The sequence below is a fragment of the Aedes albopictus genome, chromosome 3, assembly GCF_035046485.1.
Source record: "Aedes albopictus strain Foshan chromosome 3, AalbF5, whole genome shotgun sequence".
NCBI lineage: Eukaryota > Metazoa > Arthropoda > Insecta > Diptera > Culicidae > Aedes > Aedes albopictus.
The window spans coordinates 257,863,392-257,885,640 of record NC_085138.1 but is presented as its reverse complement, the minus strand read 5'-3'; the positions used below and the strand labels follow the sequence as shown (position 1 = coordinate 257,885,640).

General features: G+C 36.8%; 1 protein-coding gene across 6 annotated transcripts in view; it reads right to left on the bottom strand.

The window, feature by feature from the left end:
• Positions 1 to 22,249, bottom strand: part of LOC109422358 (trehalase) — a 149,688-nt gene that overhangs the window by 52,162 nt on the left and 75,277 nt on the right. For 2 of the 6 annotated variants that reach the window (XR_009999341.1, XM_062860353.1), the window contains exon 1: positions 19,157 to 19,859. The exons of 3 other annotated variants lie outside the window; for them this stretch is intronic. Coding sequence is in view for 2 of the 3 variants with exons in the window: in XM_062860353.1 (XP_062716337.1) it covers positions 19,157 to 19,551 (395 nt within the window). In the remaining variant the exon portion in view is untranslated. Of the gene's footprint in view, positions 1 to 19,156; positions 19,861 to 22,249 lie in introns of those variants that run through there. One more of the 6 variants, XM_062860354.1, reaches the window with a different exon arrangement.

Below are 22,249 nucleotides of genomic sequence, written 5' to 3'. Positions count from 1 at the left end.
ACATAAAACCGCCTCTTTTTCGACCTGATGAAGTAAGCAAGAAGCACGTAAATAGTCTCAGACCATTTCTGAACCGGTAGTGTTCCGGAACTGGTTCCGGGTGTCCAACCGGAAGCGATTAAAAAAATTAACCAAACTCATGCATGCGACACGTCAAATCGTCGTCTTTCGGATAACTCAATGAACAATTAGCAAGAAAATAGGCTCAGACCCCATTAGAAACTACCAGTGGTGTGCCAGATTCGACGTCTCGCTGAAAGTGTCCGAATCAGCGCTGCTATTGGTCGTGAGCTTCCCATGACGATGAACAAGTAGGCCCTTTCATCGTCACAAGACAAAACGAGCATTCACGCACTTCGTCATGTCATTTTGCAATGATCAACCGTCATGACGGAAACTTTCATAATGTTTTGAAATTAAAATTTTCACCAAGTCCAAGCAAATTTAGGCTAGCCGTTGTATTTAACAGATAAAGAGGATATACATTCATGCTGTGAAGGATTTAAACAATGACAAAATCCATGAATGTTGTAGTATATGCCTTGTTTACAACCATGTCACGCTCCGTCATGACCGAAAAATGAGCGAATATTGTTAGCCTCTCTTGGGTATTGCCTCCCGATTCGATGACATTGAGAGAGGCACTTCTGTAAAATTCACGTGACGACCCGTGTTGACGCTGACGCTTTCCAAGCCTGGTCCGAATATAAAAGTAAACCAAAAATGCATGGGCGACACATCAAATCGCGGTTCTTTAGATGACCTGATAACGGTTGGTAATGAATAGATTCAGACCATATTTGGGACAACCGGTAGTGTTCTGGAACCGGTCCGGGTGTCTCGTTGAAAGTGGTACAAAGAGAACCAAACCAATATTCGCGACACATCAAATAGTTTGTTTTAGGTAATCTGAAGCACGGTTAAGAATAATAAGAAAAATAGTCTCTTTATATTTGGAAAAACTAGTAGTGTCCCGAAATTGGTTCCGGGTGTCCCTCCGAATGGTCAAATGTAGAAGAGAACCAAACCCATGCATGCGACACCTCAAATCGAGGCTTTCCAATAACCTGATGAATTCAAGAAAATAGCCTCAGATTACGTTAGAGACTACGGATTGTGTTTCAAAACCGGTTCCGGTCCCACCAGAGTTTGTCAAATGTAAAAGTGAACCATACCCATACATGCGATACATCAAATCACAGCTTTATAGGTAACCTGATGAATAGTTAGCATGGACTTAGGCTCAGACCACCCACTTTGAAATTTGAATGGGATTTAGTATATGCAATTTGAATTACTTGCATTTTGTTTTGGCAAATTTTACATGAATCTTGTAACCAATGATAATAAAATATATATAGCCTAAAGTATGCAGAAAAAACTTTGTAAAAATCCGAACTTGTAATGATTGTCGTCTTGATATTGATCGGCCTCCAGTGATAGTGAAGGTGGTCAAGCAGTCAAGTGAGAGGTTTGATATTTTCAGCCCTGCCTATACGTTGATCATAACGTCAGAATAAGTGCCATCAATAAGTTCCCCAATTCGATGGTAACTTTGATGAAATTTTTGCTTTCCAAATAAGGCTGGAACAAATCACATTTTCTTCTTTTGTCACTTTACTCGTTGATTCTTCAAAGGGGGGGACGATAAATAATAAACCTATTTGATTCAAAATTACCCAAACAATTAGGCAAAATCATCAAACTCATCGGATTTGTTAAGAAATTTTTTCGACGACTCCAATTCCACTATAAAAAGTTTGAATTTTTCGAATAATTTATTTGTGTTCCCTTTCAAAATGTTGGATTCCGACCAAAATTTTCCGAGGGGGTGGTGACATAAGAGAAAATCGAAATTTGTGTCAGCCTAAAGTATTCTCAGGATTCGGAAACTTTTCGACTTGTGTCGATGGAAAGATCATGAGTACATTCGACGAGAAAGGCACTTCCATCACTAGCTGGATTAATCTGTTTTTTAAACCGTTTTGCAGTTTTTATCATGAAAAGATCAATTATTTCTCAGATATGAAAATTTTTAGACCGTCTCGGATAACATTTTACATGGTTCAAATTCATTATTTTTTTTTTCAATGGATCATTGAAGTTCACTTTTCTATCAGTTACCGCATCAAAGCTGAGGATTGCGGACTGAAATTTGACAGCAGCCAGGCTGCTGCCAAACCTCCAAAATGATCAGAGTGTGCCTAGTTACAAGTTCGGTTTGCTCAGTCACGCTAAAACAAGTGAAACGATTAATGACACACAAACTTTTCCTGCGGATACAAAAATGCTTTTCTGAGTGAAAATCATGTGTAAAACTTGCCCAAAATTGGTTCAATATTCTTTCAAGCCCGTATAAGACTAAATGAGCGGAATGAATGTGTTTAAATTTTACTTTTCTTGTAATCGATCTATTTAAAATTTGTGTGAAGTAGTTTATGCGTGCGCTTTGAAATTGATCTCCATAGAGATAAGAAACTCAACCACGGGGAGCACTGGAGGAAACAATTCGCGCTCAAATTGAATGACCAAAAATGTTGACTCCGCACACCTCAGCATCAAAGCAATCGTATATGAGCTCTAGCATTGTGACAGTAGTCGAGTTATGCCAAACACACAAGGCTACGATGGCGCTATCTGTTTATATCATAGCGGCCGTCTTAGTTATTTTAGTGATCAATTCGCTGTAACTCAAGTATGGTTCAGTAAAGGGAAATAATCATGTAGGTATATGCCATTTGACCATCCTGGGCTACTGGCAAATTTTGAGGCTGAAAGTCAGCTTCATATGAAAAAAAAAAATAACAGATCCAAGGGTAAGGTTTATGAACAATTGACATGACACAACATCTGACATAGATCTGCGATGAATATTACTCTCAGTGTGTTTTTTTTTCGTAAATTCCTTCAAATTTATTCAAACCTGTTCGAAGACATCATTTCAATCCAACAAACCGTTTTGGAGTTATAATTTTTGAAAAAGAGAAAAAATAGGTTTTTTCACACGCCCTTTTCAAAAGTTATTGTGTATTAGAAATTCATACATGAGCAAAGTTTCACCAAGAAAGTTCATGTATTTAGAAAAGTTGAAAAGAAAGCTGATGACTATTATATTCAGCATTTTAGACGCTCCAAAATCATGGAGTACTTTCAGGGATTGCTTTTGGAGTTTTCAAAGTATTTATACTGTAGTTTTACTAAGGCTATTTCTCCAAGATTCCTAAAAGATATTTCTCACTGTTTTGATTATGAATTTCCCAGAGATTCCTTCAGTGATTTCTTCAGAAATTTTTGATGGGGCTTCAGGAAATTTCTGTAGGGGCTTGAAAAAGTCTTTTTATGGAATTTTTCAGCAAATCCCACAAGTATTTCTCCAGGAACGCCTTCAAGGATAAATATAGTTTTTTTTTCAGAAATTATTTCTTCAGGAATTTCTACAAGGATACGTCACGAATTACTGAATAAAAAATCTTTCAAGGATTTCTTCAAAAAATCCTTCTAAAATTCATTCAAAGATTCCTAAAGATTCCCGTAGAAACTTATTCTGTAACTCCTTCAAGAGTTCTTTCAATGATAATTTCAGGAATTCTTCAACGATTCCCTTAGGGCCATCCTCATTGACTCTTAAAAAAATCCAAAGTTCATTTTTAGGAATTTCTTCAAAGATTACTTCAGTAGTTCATCCAATAATTTCTTCAGGAACTCTCTTTAAAGAGCCGTCTAGTATTTTTTCTGAAATTATATATGCATTTTTCTGGAAATTCTTTCATATGTTTCTTTAAAATTCCTTAAACTTTTATTTTTTTCAAGGAATTTCTTCTTTTTTAAAAATATCACCAAGAATTTCAGAATTTCTGCCATGAATTTCTTCATGCATTACTCCATGTATTATGTCAGGAATTTCTTGGGGTTTGTATTCCAAGCATTATTTTTAAAATTCCATCAAGGATTGATTAACTAATTCATACAAGGATTTCTTAAGGACATACAATGGCCGTCACAATGGCTGCCTTGCAAATACCGAAAGCACAGAACTCGTCATCTGAATAAAACACAGATCTGAAAAAGCAATGAGTAGCCTTGCTCACATGTGGTAAAAATTGAGTAGCATTTTCGTTCTAGGCAATTTGTGGATGACGAGATCGGTGGTCTTGAAAATGCGAGTCAAAAATGCACCTGGTCACGCTCCTATTTCACCTTAAAAAACACTCCTTATGATTTATTAAAGAACTCCCTCAAGTATTCCATTGAAAATACCTTTAAGGATTGTAGCAGTAATTTCATCAAGTATGTCTTCAGAAATTCTTTCAGGGATTTCTGCAGAAACTCCTCTAATGATATTATCAGGAATGTCTACAAACGTTCCCGGACTAGATGATTCTTACAAAAATGTAAGCTATTTCGATTTCATCTGAGTTCTAGATTACGAGATAATTGAAAAATAAAACATGACAAAATCCTCTCCTAGTAATCTAGGATAGTCTCACAATGGTTGAAGTTGTTTCGAAGCCTTGGCGATTTGTAGAAGTTCGATTCTGTATTTTTCAAATGTCATTTTCTCAATGTCAAATTTTTATATATGTTTAGGACTGATTTGCGATTCACGGCAACTGTAAGGACCAGAATAGAAGCTCATCTACAATTATTATCACCTATCACTCAAGATAGGCAGTTATCAAAGTGAAAAAAAAAAAACAGCCCGTAATTGATTTAGAGGTTACACGCATGCAGTTGCTCGGACCATAAATCAATCTCCTAGAGGCAGGTGCGTATCACCCAATCAACACTGATCTAGTAGTGCTAGTACACATGTAGATTTTTATCATTTTTCTTCAGACTAGGCATGTGATAATACCGGCCTATAAAACTCTTCCACAAACACTTGAAGCTAACCTTCCAAAAGGGCACGTTTCCATATCTGAAAGCAAACTGCATCCGAGCAGTACCTAGTGCCACAATTCGCCACGAGTGGTGCAGGAGTTTGAACACTGATAAGACATCAATTTCGATGTCACAGTCAAAGTCAGCGTGGGGATGGGGAGAGTCGTAAAAAACAGTTACACGATGACAGTAAGTACATCTCAAGTCCAAGGTTACACACTAATTTCAGTGTCAGCTGTGTCATTTTATTGTAGGAAGCTTCTTTCGGGTACTGATATCTGAGTAACATTACGTACCCATCATATAATTAAGGAAGATTTGAAGAATAATTGCTAGTAGGTACCCACATAAAAAGACCTAATGATTCCAACACAATACAGTGGCGACTGAGGTAACGATACAATAGTACTTCTTGCTCCACGTTTGGGATATTTTCTCACGATTAGTGTCAGTATATTTTGGATCTACTCTAAGCGATAATGTCGAAGACGCTTCTGCTATATTGATTACCGAATTATCACATTCTCACTGATCGAATTGCTACTTAGGTATCGTAAATAACTTTCGTGTGATAAGGCCACCAAAACAGCCATTGTCGTCTAACGAAAAGCAATTAATCAATCAAAGCAGAGCTGGTAGAGGCCCGGGGGCCACAATGCTGTAGGGACCTTCACTTAGCCAGAAATAATACATAATAGGTAATAAAGATAAATTCGCCATTCTTACGAAAATGCAATAATAACGTTGTAAAAGAATGCGATCCTATGGAGTCTATCGAACAGTATTTTATGCAATGCAGTATCATAATTTCAATTTTATACAACTCATTTGAGTATCATAATGGCCAACTTTTTCGACCTGGTTCATTATGCAACTAAAATGAGTTGCATAATGCAAAATCATTGTATAATATTCATTATGCAACTCAAATGAGTTGTATTATGAAAAAATCATTGCATAAATTTTTTTTTGTAATTACGTTTTGAAAAGTAGAACATTTCAGTTGGCTGAAGTATGCTGAAATGGCCTACTTTTCACCCCTAATGCAAGTGTGCCGAAAAGTACTACTTTTCGGCACTCTTAAGAGTGCTGAAAAGTAACACTTTTCGGCACTTTTCCTCATACGCACTTTTTACTTACCACCATGCCTTCCGTAGATTCAACCTCTGCCTCTACATCTACTGAGCAGCTCGAATCCGAATCAGGACAATTTCGAGCTACAAATCAATTAGAGGCAGCTGCTGAATCTGCTTTTGCTTTTGCCTGCACACAACTGTTTGACAATGGGAGTTCGATCATTGGTGACGCCTACTACACCAGAGCCTACCTGATCAAACAGAAACTACGCCGACAAGCATGAGTGCGCGCACGTGGTTCGTACTGATAGGTACATATTTGTGTAGCTAGAAAAGATCGCTCTAAATGGGTATTTTTCGTAATTACAAAAAACTTTGTATGCAACTCGTTGCAAAATGATGATTTTTTCAGCACGAGTCGTACATTTATCCAACGAGGCTTGCCGAGTTGTTGCATAAATAACTATTATGCAATTCAGTATCAAAATTTCTATTTTATACCCATTTCAGTATCATAATGACCTATTTTTCCGTACCGGTTCATTGTGCAACTGAAATGAGTTGCATAATGAAAAATGGTTGCATAATGCATTATGAACATTATGCAACTCAAATGAGTTGCATTATGAAAAAAATCATTGCATAAGATTTTGTATGGAACTGGTTGCCAAACTTGATTTTTCAGCACTCTTCATATTTATCCAACTCGGCAAACCTCGTCGGATAAATGTACGACTCGTGCTGAAAAAATCAACTTTTTGCAACTCCTTACATAAATAACTATAGTGATGTTCACAACAGTTTTGATTATAAAAAAAATTATAGAATTTTTTTTTCTTGGATAAAAAAACCTATCAAGAAGCAAACGGCGTACTTAATTTTCTTAAAATTTTAATTATTTTCAATATTTGAAAACATGTTTTAAAAATTCGGCAAATCTCATAAAAAAATATGAGAATATGACAACAATGGTTGAACAGTATCATTTGTTTGCGAAAATATTTTCTTCACGAATATGCTCAAGATACACTTTTTTCCAAGAAAAATTCCCACTGCGTTGAAAACGTGCCTTGAAAAACAAATACGAGCAAAGTATAGAACTTTCCTGAAACATACCATTTTTTAAATGTTGATAAACTACGGAAAATGAAATTTGTTTAATTCGGTGTTGAGTTATACAGTTATGTGCACGGAACTGCTAGCAAGAATGCATATTATTTGTTTCCATTAAAGTTTTATTTCCTACAGACTATTTGCATTTTGTGCAGATTGTTTTTGCCACGGTTTTCAACAAAAAATTCAAGAACATTAAGCATTTTACAAATATTTTCAGGCTGCTCATAGAAATACATAGCGGCACTGAAAAGCTTCTGGTGTCCTACAAACTTTGAAAAAAAAAACTTTTGTGATGGTTTACCGGAATCTCAACCGAAAAAAAGGTAAACTTGCTAAAATTCACCAAACTTCAATAAAATGTTATCATTTATCTGTCACAAAGATTGGTAAAAAATTCCACCTCTACTGTTTTTTCCGCCTCTACTGTTTCTGCCGACCCGCCCAACGTGGACCAATAATTGTTCTACACGCCATAAAACGAACAAACAGTGATGAAACCCTATAAATGCTCTACTTTACTTATCATTGCTTTTCTGAGTGAAAATCATGTGTAAAACTTGCCCAAAATTGGTTCAATATTCTTTCAAGCCCGTATAAGACTAAATGAGCGGAATGAATGTGTTTAAATTTTACTTTTCTTGTAATCGATCTATTTAAAATTTGTGTGAAGTAGTTTATGCGTGCGCTTTGAAATTGATCTCCATAGAGATAAGAAACTCAACCACGGGGAGCACTGGAGGAAACAATTCGCGCTCAAATTGAATGACCAAAAATGTTGACTCCGCACACCTCAGCATCAAAGCAATCGTATATGAGCTCTAGCATTGTGACAGTAGTCGAGTTATGCCAAACACACAAGGCTACGATGGCGCTATCTGTTTATATCATAGCGGCCGTCTTAGTTATTTTAGTGATCAATTCGCTGTAACTCAAGTATGGTTCAGTAAAGGGAAATAATCATGTAGGTATATGCCATTTGACCATCCTGGGCTACTGGCAAATTTTGAGGCTGAAAGTCAGCTTCATATGAAAAAAAAAATAACAGATCCAAGGGTAAGGTTTATGAACAATTGACATGACACAACATCTGACATAGATCTGCGATGAATATTACTCTCAGTGTGTTTTTTTTTCGTAAATTCCTTCAAATTTATTCAAACCTGTTCGAAGACATCATTTCAATCCAACAAACCGTTTTGGAGTTATAATTTTTGAAAAAGAGAAAAAATAGGTTTTTTCACACGCCCTTTTCAAAAGTTATTGTGTATTAGAAATTCATACATGAGCAAAGTTTCACCAAGAAAGTTCATGTATTTAGAAAAGTTGAAAAGAAAGCTGATGACTATTATATTCAGCATTTTAGACGCTCCAAAATCATGGAGTACTTTCAGGGATTGCTTTTGGAGTTTTCAAAGTATTTATACTGTAGTTTTACTAAGGCTATTTCTCCAAGATTCCTAAAAGATATTTCTCACTGTTTTGATTATGAATTTCCCAGAGATTCCTTCAGTGATTTCTTCAGAAATTTTTGATGGGGCTTCAGGAAATTTCTGTAGGGGCTTGAAAAAGTCTTTTTATGGAATTTTTCAGCAAATCCCACAAGTATTTCTCCAGGAACGCCTTCAAGGATAAATATAGTTTTTTTTTCAGAAATTATTTCTTCAGGAATTTCTACAAGGATACGTCACGAATTACTGAATAAAAAATCTTTCAAGGATTTCTTCAAAAAATCCTTCTAAAATTCATTCAAAGATTCCTAAAGATTCCCGTAGAAACTTATTCTGTAACTCCTTCAAGAGTTCTTTCAATGATAATTTCAGGAATTCTTCAACGATTCCCTTAGGGCCATCCTCATTGACTCTTAAAAAAATCCAAAGTTCATTTTTAGGAATTTCTTCAAAGATTACTTCAGTAGTTCATCCAATAATTTCTTCAGGAACTCTCTTTAAAGAGCCGTCTAGTATTTTTTCTGAAATTATATATGCATTTTTCTGGAAATTCTTTCATATGTTTCTTTAAAATTCCTTAAACTTTTATTTTTTTCAAGGAATTTCTTCTTTTTTAAAAATATCACCAAGAATTTCAGAATTTCTGCCATGAATTTCTTCATGCATTACTCCATGTATTATGTCAGGAATTTCTTGGGGTTTGTATTCCAAGCATTATTTTTAAAATTCCATCAAGGATTGATTAACTAATTCATACAAGGATTTCTTAAGGACATACAATGGCCGTCACAATGGCTGCCTTGCAAATACCGAAAGCACAGAACTCGTCATCTGAATAAAACACAGATCTGAAAAAGCAATGAGTAGCCTTGCTCACATGTGGTAAAAATTGAGTAGCATTTTCGTTCTAGGCAATTTGTGGATGACGAGATCGGTGGTCTTGAAAATGCGAGTCAAAAATGCACCTGGTCACGCTCCTATTTCACCTTAAAAAACACTCCTTATGATTTATTAAAGAACTCCCTCAAGTATTCCATTGAAAATACCTTTAAGGATTGTAGCAGTAATTTCATCAAGTATGTCTTCAGAAATTCTTTCAGGGATTTCTGCAGAAACTCCTCTAATGATATTATCAGGAATGTCTACAAACGTTCCCGGACTAGATGATTCTTACAAAAATGTAAGCTATTTCGATTTCATCTGAGTTCTAGATTACGAGATAATTGAAAAATAAAACATGACAAAATCCTCTCCTAGTAATCTAGGATAGTCTCACAATGGTTGAAGTTGTTTCGAAGCCTTGGCGATTTGTAGAAGTTCGATTCTGTATTTTTCAAATGTCATTTTCTCAATGTCAAATTTTTATATATGTTTAGGACTGATTTGCGATTCACGGCAACTGTAAGGACCAGAATAGAAGCTCATCTACAATTATTATCACCTATCACTCAAGATAGGCAGTTATCAAAGTGAAAAAAAAAAAACAGCCCGTAATTGATTTAGAGGTTACACGCATGCAGTTGCTCGGACCATAAATCAATCTCCTAGAGGCAGGTGCGTATCACCCAATCAACACTGATCTAGTAGTGCTAGTACACATGTAGATTTTTATCATTTTTCTTCAGACTAGGCATGTGATAATACCGGCCTATAAAACTCTTCCACAAACACTTGAAGCTAACCTTCCAAAAGGGCACGTTTCCATATCTGAAAGCAAACTGCATCCGAGCAGTACCTAGTGCCACAATTCGCCACGAGTGGTGCAGGAGTTTGAACACTGATAAGACATCAATTTCGATGTCACAGTCAAAGTCAGCGTGGGGATGGGGAGAGTCGTAAAAAACAGTTACACGATGACAGTAAGTACATCTCAAGTCCAAGGTTACACACTAATTTCAGTGTCAGCTGTGTCATTTTATTGTAGGAAGCTTCTTTCGGGTACTGATATCTGAGTAACATTACGTACCCATCATATAATTAAGGAAGATTTGAAGAATAATTGCTAGTAGGTACCCACATAAAAAGACCTAATGATTCCAACACAATACAGTGGCGACTGAGGTAACGATACAATAGTACTTCTTGCTCCACGTTTGGGATATTTTCTCACGATTAGTGTCAGTATATTTTGGATCTACTCTAAGCGATAATGTCGAAGACGCTTCTGCTATATTGATTACCGAATTATCACATTCTCACTGATCGAATTGCTACTTAGGTATCGTAAATAACTTTCGTGTGATAAGGCCACCAAAACAGCCATTGTCGTCTAACGAAAAGCAATTAATCAATCAAAGCAGAGCTGGTAGAGGCCCGGGGGCCACAATGCTGTAGGGACCTTCACTTAGCCAGAAATAATACATAATAGGTAATAAAGATAAATTCGCCATTCTTACGAAAATGCAATAATAACGTTGTAAAAGAATGCGATCCTATGGAGTCTATCGAACAGTATTTTATGCAATGCAGTATCATAATTTCAATTTTATACAACTCATTTGAGTATCATAATGGCCAACTTTTTCGACCTGGTTCATTATGCAACTAAAATGAGTTGCATAATGCAAAATCATTGTATAATATTCATTATGCAACTCAAATGAGTTGTATTATGAAAAAATCATTGCATAAATTTTTTTTTGTAATTACGTTTTGAAAAGTAGAACATTTCAGTTGGCTGAAGTATGCTGAAATGGCCTACTTTTCACCCCTAATGCAAGTGTGCCGAAAAGTACTACTTTTCGGCACTCTTAAGAGTGCTGAAAAGTAACACTTTTCGGCACTTTTCCTCATACGCACTTTTTACTTACCACCATGCCTTCCGTAGATTCAACCTCTGCCTCTACATCTACTGAGCAGCTCGAATCCGAATCAGGACAATTTCGAGCTACAAATCAATTAGAGGCAGCTGCTGAATCTGCTTTTGCTTTTGCCTGCACACAACTGTTTGACAATGGGAGTTCGATCATTGGTGACGCCTACTACACCAGAGCCTACCTGATCAAACAGAAACTACGCCGACAAGCATGAGTGCGCGCACGTGGTTCGTACTGATAGGTACATATTTGTGTAGCTAGAAAAGATCGCTCTAAATGGGTATTTTTCGTAATTACAAAAAACTTTGTATGCAACTCGTTGCAAAATGATGATTTTTTCAGCACGAGTCGTACATTTATCCAACGAGGCTTGCCGAGTTGTTGCATAAATAACTATTATGCAATTCAGTATCAAAATTTCTATTTTATACCCATTTCAGTATCATAATGACCTATTTTTCCGTACCGGTTCATTGTGCAACTGAAATGAGTTGCATAATGAAAAATGGTTGCATAATGCATTATGAACATTATGCAACTCAAATGAGTTGCATTATGAAAAAAATCATTGCATAAGATTTTGTATGGAACTGGTTGCCAAACTTGATTTTTCAGCACTCTTCATATTTATCCAACTCGGCAAACCTCGTCGGATAAATGTACGACTCGTGCTGAAAAAATCAACTTTTTGCAACTCCTTACATAAATAACTATAGTGATGTTCACAACAGTTTTGATTATAAAAAAAATTATAGAATTTTTTTTTCTTGGATAAAAAAACCTATCAAGAAGCAAACGGCGTACTTAATTTTCTTAAAATTTTAATTATTTTCAATATTTGAAAACATGTTTTAAAAATTCGGCAAATCTCATAAAAAAATATGAGAATATGACAACAATGGTTGAACAGTATCATTTGTTTGCGAAAATATTTTCTTCACGAATATGCTCAAGATACACTTTTTTCCAAGAAAAATTCCCACTGCGTTGAAAACGTGCCTTGAAAAACAAATACGAGCAAAGTATAGAACTTTCCTGAAACATACCATTTTTTAAATGTTGATAAACTACGGAAAATGAAATTTGTTTAATTCGGTGTTGAGTTATACAGTTATGTGCACGGAACTGCTAGCAAGAATGCATATTATTTGTTTCCATTAAAGTTTTATTTCCTACAGACTATTTGCATTTTGTGCAGATTGTTTTTGCCACGGTTTTCAACAAAAAATTCAAGAACATTAAGCATTTTACAAATATTTTCAGGCTGCTCATAGAAATACATAGCGGCACTGAAAAGCTTCTGGTGTCCTACAAACTTTGAAAAAAAAAACTTTTGTGATGGTTTACCGGAATCTCAACCGAAAAAAAGGTAAACTTGCTAAAATTCACCAAACTTCAATAAAATGTTATCATTTATCTGTCACAAAGATTGGTAAAAAATTCCACCTCTACTGTTTTTTCCGCCTCTACTGTTTCTGCCGACCCGCCCAACGTGGACCAATAATTGTTCTACACGCCATAAAACGAACAAACAGTGATGAAACCCTATAAATGCTCTACTTTACTTATCATTACGAAAAGTAAATAGAACATTACAAATGTACGAAAAATATAACATCACGAAATCACACAACACAAAACAGAAAAGTGGCCAGTTATCCTCAAAGGAATAACAATTTACGACCACAGGATGACGAGGTTTTATTTTTGGTTTTGGTCCATCAGTCAATCCTCTCTCTCTCTCTTCTTGGCGTAACGTCCTCATTGGGACAAAGCCTGCATCTCAGCTTAGTGTTCTATGAGCACTTCCACAGTTATTAACTGAGAGCTTCCTCTGCCAATGACCATTTTGCATGCGTATATCGTGTGGCAGGCACGAAGATACTCTATGCCCAAGGATGTCAAGGAAATTTCCTTTACGAAAAGATCCTGGACCGACCGGGAATCGAACCCGTCACCCTCAGCATGGTCATGCTGAATACCCGTGCGTTTACCGCCTCGGCTATATGGGCCCTACAATAAATGACTATTTCATCATAAAATTAACCTTTTTTAAACTATTTCAAGTTCAGAATAGCTACATAACTTTCCAACCAAGGCTCCACAAAAATGTTAAAGCAGAGAATTTACGGGAAGTCCTATTGGCAATCGATTGTTTAGTAGCAATGATTTCAGCTAAATGAGAAGTACATTGCAAAATCCTAAAAAATAAGGCAAAACTAACTTTTTCTAAAAAAAAATAAAAGTCTACACTCATCTCTAGACATCTACGAATCAGATGACGTAAATAGTTCAAGATAATTACGACGCTTAAGAGTTCCTAGTATGGAATTACAATGTAGTAAGGTACACCGGTACAAGTTGAAACAGGTGGGGCAAGATGAAACACGAAGTTTTGAAATAGTTTTCAATACAATTTGGAAATTTTTCTTTCGCCGAACGATTGTTTGAATCACAAACTATGTGTCTTGGCATTCAAGCTGTTTACCATCATTGGATAACATCATGTTAACCCGCTGTTTCATCTTGCCCCACCCGTTTCAACTTGCCCCGGTGTACCTTACCCGAATGATCAATTTCACCCCGTTGATCAATTTGACCCCGGTTTACGGTACCTACAATTTCTAGAAAAAATAAAATAACGGAAATTCATTCGAGATCTTTAGGCACACATTTCGCAGTATTCTCAAATAACCCATGGATTTTGCCAGGATTCATGACATGAGTTACATCCTTAATTAAGGATGAAATTCTATCAAGAGCTCAACCATAAATTACGGGAGAAACCTTACAAAAGTATTAAAAACATGCACCTAAAATATTTGCAACAGCTCTTCTAAAAGATAATTCGAAAATTCTGGATTCCATTTTAATAAATCGTACATTTGCCAAGTCAAAGCGAATCCGAAAATTTCTAAATTACGTCCTCCAACTACTCCACAATGTCTATGAATAGTTTTTTTTCAGAAGGTTCTCAAAAACTTCCGAGAGAAATAAATATGACTATCCAGCAGTTCCTTTTGCTGTTATGATTATGGTGTTTATCTAGGCTTCTTAATTTTGCGCCCTTATACTCTTATTTTTTTGTTTTCGATTTAACGGAACAATATTTTCAAAATCATTTGAATTTGTGTGATTACTATTTTAATTGTTATTTAATCTCGAGACTGTTTCCATTTGTTTTTCAAATACGCATTTTATAGGAATTTCTAAAAAAAATCCTGTTTTATATTCTTGAAGAAATCCTTGGAATACTGAAGGAGTCCTGAAGATATTTCTGAAAAAAAAAAAATCAAATAAATTTCTGAAGGAAACTTTGAATGATTTCCTGTATAAAATTACGATGAAATCCATAGTCGTAATTCTGTAGTAATCTCTAGAAGAATTCTTGAAAAAGTCGTGGAGGAATATCTGAAGGATTCTAACAATAATATCTGAGAAAAAATGAGGATTTTCTGAAGCAATTGATTGAGGAGGTACTGAAGAATCTCCTTGGGAAATCCTAATGGTGAAATTCATAACTTAATCTCTTGAGATATTTTTTAAAGAATTTATGGAGTAACCCTCAATGTAATTACTGGCCAATTTTCTGATTTTTTAGAAAAATCCCTGGACGTAGAGAAAGTGAAGGGCGTGAAGGAATCCCTCGAGAAATAACTGGATTAACATCTGTAAATCTCATGACAATTTTCAAAAGGAATTCATATGAAAATTCCTAGAAAATATTTAAAAGACACGGACAACGTCTTCAGCTTTCGGCTGTACAGACTGTTTTAAACTAAACATTAGACAACGGGCAACGGAGTATGCACCTCCTCCAGGCTCCACCTTGAGGCTCCAATACATCTTGAGAATTTTGGGAATGAATTCCTTATTGAGTCTGAGAAAAAAATCCTAAAGATATCCTTGGAGGAAATCCCCGAAGGAATTTCTGAGAAAATACATAGAGGATTATCCGGAGGAATTTCTACGGATATTTCTGGAGGAATCATGCAATCTCTGGAGGAATCCCTGAGGAAATTCCTAGAGGTATTCCTTCGGGAATATCCAATGGACTCCCAAGAGCAATTCCTGAAGAAATACCAAGAGGAGTTTATGAAGGAATACCTGTACAAGTTCCTGACGGAATCCCAGGAACAACTCCTGACAAAATCGCTAAAGGAATTTCCGAAAAGATCCTTGGAAGAATTTCGGACGAATCCCGGGAGAATTTTCTTTATCTTTTTCAAAAGACTCCTTGGAAGATTTTATAAGTTCATGGAAAAATTTCTCAAGAAATTCACAAGATAATTTTGGAAGAGCTTTTCATTCCTAAGTTTTCGAATTAAATCCCTGAAGAATTTCCTGGAGGAATTTCAGAAGCAACTCTTGAAGATTTCATAAAGGAATCCCTGGAAGAATTAATAAAGAAAACTTAGGGGAAACTTCTGGTAAAATTTTGAATTTCTGACTTGCTTAAGGAATCGCTGGAAAAATTTCTGAAGAAATCATTGGAATGAGGAATACTCGGAGAAACGTCGAGAGAACTCCCAGGAGAAATTTCCGAATATTTCGAGGGTTTTCTTCAACTTGACATTAACTTCAGGATATCCACAAACCCCTCTAGGTATTCATCTCGGCAATCACCCTCCGGGAAATCCTCCCAAGATACCTCAAAAGTTTCCCCAGGAATTCCTCCAGAAATTTCTTCTGGAATTGTGGCGGGGACATTATGTTTATAAACAAAAATATCTCATATTTTCTCCAGGAATGTTACATGGATTTTTCGCAGAAATTCATCCACAGATTTTCAGAACTTATCCAGGAATTCCTCCAGGAATTGTCTAAAAAATCCACCAGGTATTCAGTGTTGGTAAACTCACACTCAAAGCACACTCATGAACCGCTCCTGCGTGAGCAAACTCGCGCGCGATTCTGAATCGTTTTCTCACGCGCGAGTATTTAATGCAAAATCTCGCTCTCACGAGTCAAGTGCCGAAATCTCGTTCACTTGTAGAACGAATCCAAAACAATTTGAACGGAATTCAATGTTGTTGTACGCTAGATTTGCTTTTGTTCCATCATACAATCCTAAAAACTTCGATTTAAATATTAAGAACACCAAGAAATAAAGCAATGAGTGAAATTATGAGTCAACTCATGCATGATTTATTCGGCGGTGATTTTGGTAAGTCAAGAATCGCGAGTGAAACAACTCAACCATGAGATTTGAAAATTTGAGTTTTTACCAACACTGCAGGTATATCTCAAGGAGGAATCCCCGAAGGAATCTCTGGAGGAACTCTTGAAGGAATCCCTGGATGAATCTCTGAAGAAATCCCTGGAGGAATCTCTGAATGAATCCCTGGAGAAATCCCTGAAGGAATCCCTGAGGGAAACCCTGGAGCAATCGCTGGAGGAATCCCTGGAGGAAACCCTGAATAAATCCCTGAAGGAATCCCTGGACAAATCCCTAAAGAAATCCCTCGAGGAATCCCTGAAAAAATCCCCGGAGGAATCCCTGAAGAAATCCCTGGAGGAATCCCTGGAGGAATCCCTGGAGGAATCCCTGGAGTATTATTTTGAAGAATCCCTGGAGGAATCCCTGGAGTTATCCTTGGAGGAATCCCTGGAGGAACTCTTGGAGGAATCTCTGGAGGAATCCCTGGAGTATTATTTTGAAGAATCCCTGGAGGAATCCCTGGAGTTATCCTTGGAGGAATCCCTGGAGGAACTCTTGGAGGAATCTCTGGAGGAATCCCCGGAGGAATCCCTGGATGAATCTCTGAAGGAATCCCTGGAGGAATCCCTGGAGGAATCCCTGAAGAAATCCCTGGAGAAATCCCCGGATGAATCCCTAAGAAATCCCCGGAGGAATCCCTGGAGAAATCCCTGAAGAAATCCCTGGAGAAATCCCTGGAGAAATCTCTGGAGGAATCCCTGGAGGAATCCCCGGAGGATTCCTATAGCACTATTGTGATATTTCAAAAGAGCCCTCTAGGTAATGTATTTTGGATGATTTCATGCTAGAATAAATGAATGAATCTGGGAGACTATTTGGTGGAACCTTTGGAGAAATTTCGAAAAAAAAAAATCGTAGAAAATTTGAAAAAAAATGGTAGTTACTTTGGAAAACTCCGGAGGAATTTTTCAAGAAATCTGGAGAATTTTCTAAAGATAACATTGGAAAATTTTTGAAATAAATATATAGAGGGTTTTTTGAATAAATTAATGGAAGTTCTGCTAAGGCAATCAATGCAAAGTGTTCCAAAAATCTTTATGAAATGTCAAGAGGAAGAACTTTTGTGAAGGTATTTTTGAAAGACTTTCTAAGCTTGTAACTGAACTTCTGAAAGAATCCATGAAGATATTTCTAAAACTATCCGTGAAGAAACTTTTTGAATAAATCCTTGGTGATTATTCAAATAATAAAGGCAAGGATAGACAATTTCTTGATAATCAAACAACTGAAAAAAAAAATCGAATTTCATGAAGTTACTATTCTGTCCATTTAATATGACAGGGAATTTTCTAGACAAACAACCTCCCACCCTTGCGAGATATTTTGAATGACAACTCAACTATTTTTATATTATTGAGTTTTTTTTTTAATCCAAAAAGGATTTGTTGGAAAAAAATCCAAAACAAAATCTTGAACCTTGATGATTGATACTAACGTTTTCTTTACTAATTTACCCTCTTGGTCACACAGGATATGAAAAAAAAACTAATATACTCACATATTTATTACACTTCAACATTTGGTTTTTTTATCTGTATTAACGAGATTTTTAGCCCTAGGCTAGTTCATCTCGGGACCAACGCTTTACTTCCCTTTCGAAGGAAGAACTCACATTTTGCGAGTTTGTTGGGAGTGGGATTCGATCCCAGGTCCTCGGCGTGATAGTCAAGTGTTCTAACCATCACACCAGGTCCGCTCCACACATTTGGTTTTAATAACACCTTTTTCGAAGTATCAAATGTTCAGAATCAATTCTCGCCATTCCACAAACGATCAACTTTATGCAGAGATTGCACAGTTTTTTGATAGATAAGTAGACAAACATGCACAAATACACTAATATTCAGTCAAATTTGAGCAGTAACTTTGAAAGTGGTTAGGCTATTGGTTTCCTTATTAAGCACGTGGCTTCCATTTTCATCCTACGAAAAACAGCGTTGTTTATTTTAATTAATATTGAGATTACTGTGGCACACATACCCTAGTTGCTTTTAGAATCCTAGCTTTTAGATACAGTCTCCAGTTAGCCTAGTGGTTAAGGCTATGGATCACCAATCCGGAGACGCCGGGTTTGATTCCCATTCCGATCGGGACAATTTTCTGGACTCCCTGGGTATCAGTGTACTTGCCTCACTATATACAAATTCATGAAATGGCAGGCAAAGAAGGCCCTTCAATTAATGACTATGGAAATGCTCAAAGAACACTAAGTACTAAGGGGACGTAGAGCCATAAAGAAGAAGAATAAGATACAGTCTCCAACCGTCGTAAACGCTGTGTGATCCAAATATGAGGTTGTATCAGCTCTATAGAAGTTTCGTCTGGCAAATACATATTCCTGAAAGAACGACAGACAGACTAATGTGCAATATTGTCGCATTCTGACTCGAGCACGTGGTATGCCTAATAAACAAACCATATGATGAAAGCCTACCCCAAGACAGACTTGGTAAACAACCGTAATAAGTAATCAAAATCATCATGCACGAGTTCAAAGTCTGCGCACCTACTACGCTTACCCCAGCGATCCCCCCCCCCCATCAACGTCGAACAAACAGAGACACGGTCTGTCTCACTTCGATCGATCCCATATGGTACCTGAGCAAATTCAGCTTGAGCGACTGCCCGTAAAGTGTCCTTCGCTGCGGTTGCTGCGATGAACGACCGTCGTCGGTGACATTTCCCCGCAGAACGAAGCCATTGCCCGCCGCAGTTGCTGCTCCAGCGAAGGCACTGGCGGAAGTACGTGAGCTGCTACTGCAGGTTCTGGTGCTCACGACGATGGTGCCACCTCCACCACCACCACCAGTAGTAGTAGTGCAGTAACGGGGTCTACTAAGCAGCTGCTCACGGATGCCGCTTTTTATCGCTGAAACACTGTTGTTGCTGCCGATGCCGCCGCCGCCTACTACGTTCAGCGCAGTTCCACCACCGGTTCCATTGAACTTGACCGCGAACTGGCGAAACGTGCTCACTGCGACGACCACCATCATGGAGAGTTGTTGTTGTTGCTCGCCGTAACCGTAGTAACGAATCGTAGAGCATCACAATTCGTGTGAATTGGTGTGGTGGCCACGCGACCCGAAACAGTAGAACAGAAGAATAGGCGGTCAACCGCGAACAAACGGAAAAGCGTCAAATCTACGGATCACGCGAATTCGGACGAACCGACGGACGGAACATAGACTGCCGATCGATATTAACCGGTTTTTGGTTCGATAAAGCCCGCAAAAATGTGCCGCGAACCGAAACGGAAGCAAGTGCTTCCCTGCTGTCTCGATCCTTGCTACCGTTTTGGGGGCTCCAAACAAACTGAGAGAAGATGGTAAAAAATCAATCCAGAGAAGGGCACGAGGCTTCGCTCCTAAGCTCTGTTGATTCAATCAGTTTGCAATGTTTTGATTAGAGAGGTTCCCAACCAGGGGATTATGGAGACACGGAAGGGGATGTTGACCTTAGCGTAGGTATTGAGCTTTGCAAGGATTTCGCGACGATCGTGCAAATGTTCAATCTTTGACAGCACAATGTTCACACATCCAACAACAAAGGAAACAGTGCATAAACAAACCGATTAGTCAAAACATCACCCCAAAATAACGCTCCGTTACTGGAAAACTGTAGCGGCGACATCAACCAATCCAGGGGTTCCCAAACTTTTTGCTATCGCGGCGCCCTTTCACATTTCCAAAAATGTCGCGGCGCACCAAAGTTTTTTTAAGTTTTTTTTTTAAATTTTAGGCAACTTTCACTTTACAATGTGCAAGACAAAATCGTGAAATACTTCTCTAATACATATCATGTTTTCAGAATTCAATACTTGGAAAAACAACCTATTTTTTAATTAATTTTTCAAAGATAGTTTGAATATTTGTAAGATTTCAAAAATTATGTTGATTTCATCATAGAAGTTTTAAAAATAAGAAGAATCTCAGATGTACAGGTAAAACAAGCTGCTGACTTACAACAATTCAACCGAAATTCTAAATGCGTTTGCAATTATTAGAGAATTCTTATTGAATGAAAATAACTACACAGAACTTGACCAAACCTTCAATTTTTGCGGAAATTGCAAAGCAACACTATTATTTATTTTGGAAAATTACGGCAAACTGAGACACACGAAGAGATTGTAATGACCTGCCATGTGGGCTTTGATTGAACCTATTTTCATAAATTTCAACTTAACCCCTCTGGGCCTGTATTGGCCATATATAACCCCATTTATGAAACCAAGCATAACAAAATTATTCGAGTTCAGCGAGGTTGCGCCAGTACTGATGAAACAGTCCCGTTCAAAAGATGAAAGCTAGCTCTTCACACTACCAGATCGGCAAAACTGCACGCCGCTAAGCTGTTCCGAAGACCTTGTCATTATTCTGAAAAGAACGTAAATGATGTTCTTGAAATTAAAACTGTGGACAAGTTATAGTAAAATCAAAAGCTAAGCTGAAGCTTAAGAGTTCCATAAACAATTTCAAAAACTTGAAATTCTAAAATGTGTTTCAATTGATATGTTTAAACAGGATACCAAAAATCCTATGGAACAATTGAAGTCAGGATTTTTTTTTTCATTTTTATTTATGTGTATTTTAACTTGAATGCTAATTCTACACTCATTAAAAAATGTGAGCAACACTAGTTTTATTATTAAAGAGTTTGTATTTTTAGTTTCGTCACAAAAGCCAAAATCCTGCGGCGCACCTGGGAAAGGTTCGCGGCGCACCAGGGCGCCGCGGCGCACAGTTTGGGAAGCACTGAACCAATCTATGCTGAAACCAGTGTGCATATTTTGTGGTGGGACAATTATGTTTCCCTGTGCGTCGTATTTGGCGCAAGATCGTCAATAAATACTAACATACATAGTTGGCGTAAATAAAATAGATGGGAATAACAAAATTATAACAAGTTTTGTTATTTTGTAACAATGATTTACACGATTGTTGTTAAACATATACTGTTAACAATTAAAACAATAAAAATATCCACTTTTTTTTTCAATTTAAACGACTGTGTACCAAATTATGATACAATACAGCAAGATTATAGCAAGTTCTCAAATACACTTTAGAATAAAATATTTATTCCAAGCTCTGTTAGGCCATAACTTATATTTATTTCGCTTTTTGTCCCACCACTCTTTAGTTGGTCGAGGGGTGATAAAAAACATAACGCATTTAATCTGAAAAAGATTTTATCTATGTAGAAGAAAATTGTGTTGAGTTTGGTTATAACATTATTGGCCCAAGCGATCCAAATTACAAAGATCATTGAGTTTTTACACAGCAACAAAATGGAACAAATTTTTATGTATAATGCTGTTATCTCAACTGCAATATCTTTACTAAAGGTTATGCTATAAGTATTCCCACAGAAGAGTTCCTAGAATAAAATCGAGATTATATCATCTTCTCATCATGGGTTTGGATGTGAAAAGTACTACATTATTTTACATAAACAAACGACAAAGCATGCCACAATGAATAATCCACACGTACCTACATCTCTGTAAACTCATCTGATTTTATAAGAGATTTTAGATTAAGGGCCTGAAATAGGCTAAATCTGGGACCAAACCTTACCTCCTGGAATGAAAGTTATTGTACTTATTATAATTCTCTGAAAATATTGATTTTGGGTACACAACGCTTAGTTGAAAACATTTATAGGTGTTTTACAGATGAACACATAAAT